General features: G+C 42.4%; 1 protein-coding gene across 1 annotated transcript in view; it reads left to right on the top strand.

Moving 5' to 3' along the window:
• The window catches only part of dcn (decorin), a 37405-nt gene that overhangs the window by 7085 nt on the left and 21986 nt on the right, over window positions 1-8334 (top strand). The window contains exon 2 of the mRNA XM_061714962.1: window positions 7876-8108. Coding sequence (XP_061570946.1) covers window positions 7895-8108 — 214 coding nt within the window. The 5' untranslated portion in view covers window positions 7876-7894. The remainder of the gene's footprint in view (window positions 1-7875; window positions 8109-8334) is intronic.

The following is an 8334-nucleotide window of genomic DNA, read 5'->3' on the forward strand; positions in this document are numbered from 1 at the left end:
TCGGGGGAGGTTCCCTTGGGAAGGTTCCTTCAGAAAAGTTCCCTCTGGGAGGTCCCCACAGGAAGTTTCCTTAAGAAAAGTTGGGGTTCCAGCAGCACAGCGCTTCCGCCATCCCCATGTGAGAAGTTAACAGGACCAAATGGCCAATCATCTCTAAAACATTTATGAACCCCCCCCCCAAAGGTTCTGGATCACAGCAGTCCGGTTCTCCTGAAGTGATACCAAGCTACGATGGCAGCTATTTATTCTTGAGTTTCCACATTTACATTTAAAACTTATACTAAAGGCAAATCTTCACTCTGAGGATTGTGGGTGTTTTCTCCCCAAACGGCCCGGTCTGGTTCCAGCTCGTACCAGTCTCCAGTAACTCGGGCTCAGATGTCTCAGCCAGGTGCTGCTAATCGTCCTGCAGATGTTTGCTGCTCTGGAGCAACAAGCGTCGTAACACAATGCCAAGAGGCAAAGACATAAATAATAAATAATAACCTATAAAAAAACAAACAAACAACCCTTTTTATGTCTTTTCCCTGGTTTTTATCGGCGTCTTCAGTACGTATTGAAAGCTGGGTGGCGTTGCGGCCGTTAGCGCCCCGGCCTCCGCTACAACCTCCACGGAGAAAAGAAAGAAAAGCTGACGGATCTATGGTTCGGAATCAGCCGTGAGACTACGATACTGCCTGGACTGCAGTTCCTCCACTGGCCACTAGGAGTCGGCTCCAAGAGGTCCATCGGTAGGACCGGTGTTCTGCCAATCCTTGCTACTGCCGAGAAATGCTACTTTGTGGTTCTACGCATGCGCACAGTCGATTTTCAAAGTTTGCATCATTTCTTGCACGATGTAAAATTGATAATATGGGATGTTGAGTATTTGATCCTTCAAAATACACTACCCATGACATGAATTGCATTACACTTTGTGAACATTATACGGTAAAGAGAAAAAAAAACAATTCTATCACTTTATTTGATATTCATTCAGTCATTCGCCTTTATTTAGCCATTGATAACACATTATTATTTACAATAATGGCCTTGGGGGAAGTGGTTTAGGGAGTAAAACACAGTAAAATTGTAGCTCTGCAAAGGTAGTTAACCATTAGGTAGCATTTTTTGGCAAAGGAGCAGAAATTGGCAGAACACCGGCGCACCAGAGGTTCCTCAGGTCCCACCAGACCCCGTTTGCCTCAGAATCGCTGACTTTTCCACTAAACCGGTTCCAGAGCTGGTTCTGGTTTACAACTAGTTCAACTAGGAACCAGCTCAGAACCGGTTTGTTTTTCCACAGCTTGGTTGCTAAGAGGAGCCACGTCAGTTACGTCGCTGCAAACGTCAGTTACGTCACAGCGTTGGCGCGAAAGTTGAAGCAACAACAACGTATTTGCTCTAATATGGACTTCCTGTGGCAGTGACAGGTTGGAGTTAGCAACATTAGCGCTATTAGCATTAGTCTAATTAGGCGTTAGGCGACCCATCTGTACAGAACTTTAGTTCCCTGCACTGAAAACCGGGGTACGCGTTCTACGTCTCAAATGGGTCTGAGAGCGAGAAAATGGAAACGAGTCATTGGGAGAAGGGGAAGGTTAGCTTAGCAGCTGGGAGCTAGCTCAGGCGTGGCTAACTTGGGTCCTCGATGGGTCCAGTCTGATATGTTTTAGATGTTTTAGATGCTTCAACACTCTTACCCCTTTTCCACCAAACCAGTTCCAGTGCTGGTGCTGGTTCACAAGAACCGGTTTGTTTTTCCACAGCTCGGGTGCTAAGGGGGAGCCACGTCATTACGTTGCTGCGTTTGCGTGAAAGTTGCAGCAACAACAAGGTATTTGCTCTAATAGGACTTGGTCCACGTAGCTCCTCCGTGGACACATCTCTAAAAGACAGGTTGTTTCCTCCTCAGACCCATGATGCTTTGCTGCATCCAGATTCATTCTTATTTGAAAATGTCTCCGTCTCCCGGTCTTGCTGTTGCCGTTGGTCTTAATAACTCCGCCCCACTCCAGACGTAGCTGCCCGTGTTTTTTGCGCTGAATCTGATGTTTCGGGTCGGTTTTTTCCAACATCTTTCAACTCAACAACCGATTGCTCTCTGAGACGTGTCTGGCAGCCGTTTCCCACCCAGGACCTGCTCGAACCCCGACGGAGCTCCGCTGCCAAGTCTGCAGACAAGGTTTTGGTTGGACGGCTCTGCGCTCAGATATGAAACAGAACATCGCCAGGATGATTCAGATCTGCTGGAGCTTTCTGCCCCATTTTAGTCAAGACAAGTTGTTAAAAAGTAAGGGCAAGAATTACGTTTCTATACGGTCAAAACGTACAAAGACCGGGTCAAATACAGTATTACAAAAGTAATCTGTAACAATTTGTACGGTGAATTAAACTCATTTGACAATTCTATGCCACAATGCCTGCATTCAGGGCTTATCCATCACTAGTGTGACTTCCAAAATCCTTTTACTCCGTCCTGACATCAACACCAGGCCTGTGAGATTAGGCTTGGGAGTGTCTTTTCTGACTGTTCTCAGGCCATCAGCGGTGATCTCAGGCCTGAACCTACTGTACGAGGCGCCGGACGTCCCGGTGTTTACAGCGTGTTGCTGTTTAGTGCGCGAAGGCTGTAATTACCGCTCGTGTCGGGAGTCACGCTTGACCTGACGTAACCCTGGCCCGGATTCACCCGACGTCGTCCGAGGCTCCGTCACCAGAACCCTGCGGCTGCAGGCGTCACGTCTGGAAGCTGTCATCTTTTCACACTGATAAAAAGCTGCTCACCCTGTTCTATACATGTTTTATTGAATCTAGAATCTCTTTTAGCTTAGTGTCCTGGTTTGGCAACTTACTCCTAAAAAATAAAAACTGGCTTGATCAGATTGTGAGGTGTAAGCTAATTGGAGAGACACAACCCAACTCTTTAATGAGCAGCTACAGAGACTAGCTGATCCATCTCAGATGATACATCTCATCCACTATACGGCCAATTCCAGTATGTCCCTTCTGGCCGTAGCTTTAAAATGCATTTGTGCAAAACTAAAAGGTATAAATGTAGTTTTTCCCCTCAGGTATTAATGCCCAAAATCAGTGGTTCCCAACCTTTTTTCCTTGTTCCTCCCCTACTTGTGTCTAAGACCAGCCGGGCCCCCCGACCCGTACGTACTGGCACTAAAAGAGTAAAGTCATTCGTTAAAAATCTTTAATTGAAAAAAATTTACATGAATTATGTTTTTTTGATACATCTCTCTTTGGTTTACCCTGTACAGATTCTACTTTTTTTTTTTCTCACCTTCATTTTGTGTCACCAATGTATAAAATACAAACAGAAACATAAAATAATTTCTGAAAAAAGTGTCTTTTAATATGAGAGCAAAACTTTTCAACATTTTTCCTTCAACAACCTATCAGAGTAGTAGTATGAATAAATAAAATACTAAGTGGGTTTATACAGACTTGGATTACAGTATTCCATTATGTGTGTTGTGATTTTTTTATTTATTTAACATGGGCAAATATAATTTGTACAACTGCATATCCTCAAAGCAGACAAAGATTCGCGCCCCCCCAGAGATCTCTGGCGCCCCCCCAGGGGGGGAGACACTGCCCTAAATAACACATGATTTCCCATCCTCCATCTAGGTCTATTTTTTTATTTTTTTATTTATTCATTTTTTTATTTATTTATTTATTTATTTATCTATTGTATTGCTTATTAAATCTGGAGCATTTGTTTTGTTTTGTGTATTAATGATAAGGATCCCCATTAACTATGCCCTTAAACACTGCTAGTCTTACTGGGGTCCACATTAAAAAAAACAATACATTTAAAACATACAGTTAAAAACAAGACATAAAGAAAAGAAGAAAGAAAACTAAATGCCACGTCAAACCTACATTAAACGTTACCGTACATGTAAATCATTATCTTAAAGCAAAAAAAAACATACATGAAACATTCCAATATACAGTAAAACATCATATAGGCCATGAAAATCAGATCAAAAACACACTTTACCCTGTCCAGTATGTATATTTCATTTCATTTCATTATTTCATTTCATTTCTATTTATTCTGATCATGGAAATATGCAAAAAAAAAAGAAACAAGCAAGTAAAATGACAACACAATCAAAAGCATATTCCATAACCAGAAAGGAGCAAGAAGAAGAAAATCTTATTATACCTGCCCCTCCCTCAAAACAAAAGTTACTTACTACAAAAATACTTAGTTAATATCAAAAGAAAAGAAAAACAAGAAAATAAAAAATTAATTGTCTGTCTCCATACGCATATATTATATATTTAGACTATTTCATCCATACATTGCTATTTTTTTTTTTTTTAACTGAAATATGTTTATACAGCCCTTTAAATCATAATTTAATGAATTCCATAACTTAATTCCAACGATATATAATATATGCGTCTGTATAAGTGTCTGCGTGTATGGTATCTTATACATATTATATCCCAAGGTGTTTCTTAATTTACTTTTTGAATATTGATCTCTGTGTTAATTTAGTTTAGTAGTTTAGTAATTTAGTTAGTTTGTCCGTCAATGTTTTGTTTTTTTATTCTCCTGTTTGTCTTGTGTCACTGTCACTGGTGTTGTTGTACGTTTCTACTTTTTACCTGCAAACAAATCTACCTTCGTGTATCAATAAAGTTACCTTACCTTACCTTTTTGTGCAAAAACACACAAAATAAAAAAAACATAATACGGGCAATCCTAAATTCCACCCACGTAAATACTTTAAAAAGGTTTTCCTGCGGTTGTGTTGGCCTCATAATCACTACTGTCACACTGTCATCAATGTAGACGGCGTGAAAACGCGTCAAATAGGAGTTTTCCAACACGGGGAGGACGAACCGCCGGCACACGAGCGCCATCTCCACAGATCATGAGCAGCTAATGGTCCGGGCGTCTCTCTGAGGTCCGAGCCAGCGGCCGACGGCCTCGCAGGCTTTGTTCCTCCCCGTCGCGATGCCAAGGTCAAGGTCGGCCGCAGCCGCGGCTCCGACGGCGCCCTTCAATTATGGTGGCAGCCGCGGTGGAGGCGGCAGCGCTGGCTTCCTGCGCCACCGGCTGATTGCAGGTTCCACGATGGGGGGGAGGGTGTTTACAGGGATGTCCGTGTGTCGAGGTCCAGGTCGCTAGTGAAAGCTGATGATCACTGACTACGTTTACATCAGAGGTGGGTAGTAACGAGTTACATTTACTCCGTTACATTTACTTGAGTAAGTTTTGGGAAATGTTGTACTTTTAGGAGTAGTTTTGAATCACTATACTTTTTACTTTTACTTGAGTAGATTTGTGAAGAAGAAACTGTTCCTCTTACTCCACTACATTAGGCTACTAATGTAGCTATTATTAGCTGTTACTTTTCTTTTATCCCTTTTATCCACGAACGCGTCAATCTCATGACATCACTGGGTGATTCTTTGGGAAAATTTTTGTTTTTTTTCATGTTTTGTCACATTTACACAGACTCAAACACACACACAAAGTTTCTATGAGTAAATGTACAAAGGCTTGAAATTTTGTGCTACTTGTGCTTAATTTATTTTTTTATTCTGTTATTTTATTTATTTTATTATTTATTAAAGTACTTGAATTTACTTTAAGCTTATTTTAATTTAAGCTATTTTTTATTAATTTTAATTTATTTTATTATTTTATTTATTTTATTTGCCTGAAGATGATTATTTTGTACTTTTGTCTCTTTGAATGGTTGTGTTAAAAAAATAAATCAGACGTTACTCAACAGTTACTCAGTACTTGAGTAGTACTTTTTAACTTTTACTCAAGTAATTATTTGGATGACTACTTTTTACTTCTACTTGAGTCATATTATTCTGAAGTAACAGTACTTTTACTTGAGTACAATTTTTGGCTCCTCTACCCACCTCTGGTTTACATGCAGTCAAAATTGGGGTTAAGGTCAATATTCCAGTTACTGAAACATTGGGAATATTCCGTTTACATGCGTGAGCTAACAGGGTTATCCCTGTAAACATGGTAATTAATCATTTGGGAAATCTGGATCAAACCAGCGACGCGCGGAGAACGTCATGACGCAATTACCGTCATTTCCACTTCTTCTTCCTGTATCAAAATCCAAAACAACAACAACTCACATCAACCTCGCTGTTTTGGGCACTAGTAACGGGTCTTTGCCCCAAAATCTCCATTATGTCGAATTGGGGGAGGGTAGATGGGTCGGACCCGCTGGCACCGTTTTGTTTCTTGGTCCTGTAGTTCGCCTTTTTCCAGCGTCTTCCAGCGGAGCTTGATCTGGTCTGGCGTTCATACTAATCCTGCTTCGCGCAACTTTTCGCTCACCTTTTTGTAAATCTGGCTATCCCGGTACTTTCTACCGTCTACAAATGCCCAAATGTTCATATCTTTCATTACATTTATGAAGTGATTAGTCTCCTCCTGGTCTTGCGTTTCTCCATGTTTATAAAAACTTCCTGGACTCAAAAGACCAAGATTCCTTGCGAAAAAGAACATGCGCAGAAAACAAATTCCTATTCCTTTTGATGGGGAAATCCCGTTAGGCGTTTACATGACCAAATATTCGGGTTAGAAAAGGTCATTTTCGTGTTTTTAAAACCGGAATATGAGCAAATTCCGGTTATTCAAAGGGGTTATTGGTGTTTACATGGCCATGCGCAACCGGGATATTGCTAATATTCCAGTTAGATAAGGGTTACTGACTGCATGTAGACGCAGTCACTGTGATTCATTAGGACGTGGAAGCGATGCAGCTTCCTGAGAGGCGTCGGCTCCAATCCCCATGGAAGCTGAAGCAGATGTTTCCAGCTGTTGTGAGGGCGTGAAAACAGTCGAGTCAGAATGATACCGAAGCAAGATGTTTAAAAAAGTAGTGGATTAATAGTTAAAGGAGAACAAATTGGAAAAGACTTTCCAGTTTCAAGTTTACTCTTCCAGTTTTCTGAGGGAAACGGTTTGAAGCCAAACTTTAGTGCCGTAGGGAGCCGGAGAGAACTCCACCCAACTGTTTCAGATCCTTAGCCACTAGGGTCCAGATCCAGACCAGCAGGTCCTCTACAGACCACTAGACCACCCTTTAAATGACGATGTTTGAGATAAGAATGAAAAGTAATACTAGTTAGCATCATAGGTTGGCATGAGCTAAGCTAAGTCAGCAAATCTAGAATAGCTAACTGTGATTGACATGAGGTGGCTGGTTCCCGTTGGCTTCCCCAGACCGGTTCGTTCCGCCACATGGTACCAATAAAACGGTTTTGAGGTTCTTCTTAAAGAGGACCTATTATGGCATCTAATACCTATTTTAAATAGGCGTTGAATGTCTTAAAAACAAACTTTTGATTCTCTAACCTCATTCTCTATGAGGGATTCTGAGTGGGCGGGGCTATGATAATGAGGCTCTGTGCTGATTGGCTGCCTGAATGACGCGATACACAAAAATGGTGGAAGCTCCGGCCGGCAGAGTTAGTTGTGGGCGTGGTTTCACACATCAGAGGCCAACCGATGTAAATCGCTCCTGTCGTTACGCAACGACGGGAGCAGAATCTAAACAGCTCGTAGAAGTCACATCACACTGGACGGCTCATCCAGGCGGCTGTACAGACACTGCAGAATTTGGTTGCTTTCCTCCTTCTCTGAGTTGGCAGGCTGAGGGGAGACCACTTTATATATGTTAAAGCAAGAGAAAACCTGTTTTTCATACGTCCCCTTTAAACGGTTGATGTTGACAGGAAGTCAAAGTCTAAGTTCCCCCTTTCCCCTCGTCACCTCTGAGCTTTCTCTCGTTTTTCTGCCTCCTTATCCCTAGCTCTTGTTTTCCCTGCAGCTATTTGGTCCCACGTTTCCATGGTAACCCGTTACTGTGTTGGTTTCAGGCTCTCCGCTCGAGGCACCATGAGGTCGGCCTGTCTCTCCCTGCTCCTGGTCACCGCCTGCTGCGCGCTGCCCTTCCGCCAGTCCGGGTTCCTGGACTTCATGATGGAGGACGACCCCGGGTCGGGCCTGCCGGACGGGACCCCGGAGCTCTCCTTCCCGGCCGAGAGGGCGGGCCCCAAGTGCCCCTTCAGGTGCCAGTGCCACCTGCGCGTGATCCAGTGCTCCGACCTGGGTGAGGCCCCGCCCCCTTCCAGCAATGACATCACACCGCTCTGTTTTTCCCCAATAACAGCCAACAAACGTAGTTTAAAGGTCTTCTACGCCTTCAGAGAAGGCCTAAAAAAATAATAAATAATAATAAATAATAATAATGATAATAATAATAAAGTATTCAATAAAAAAATATATATAACAGATTTTTACGGAAGAGTATTAGGGCCAGGCAGGAGAAAAATAAA

The sequence above is a fragment of the Cololabis saira genome, chromosome 23 (assembly GCF_033807715.1).
Source record: "Cololabis saira isolate AMF1-May2022 chromosome 23, fColSai1.1, whole genome shotgun sequence".
Taxonomy (NCBI): Eukaryota; Metazoa; Chordata; class Actinopteri; order Beloniformes; family Belonidae; genus Cololabis; species Cololabis saira.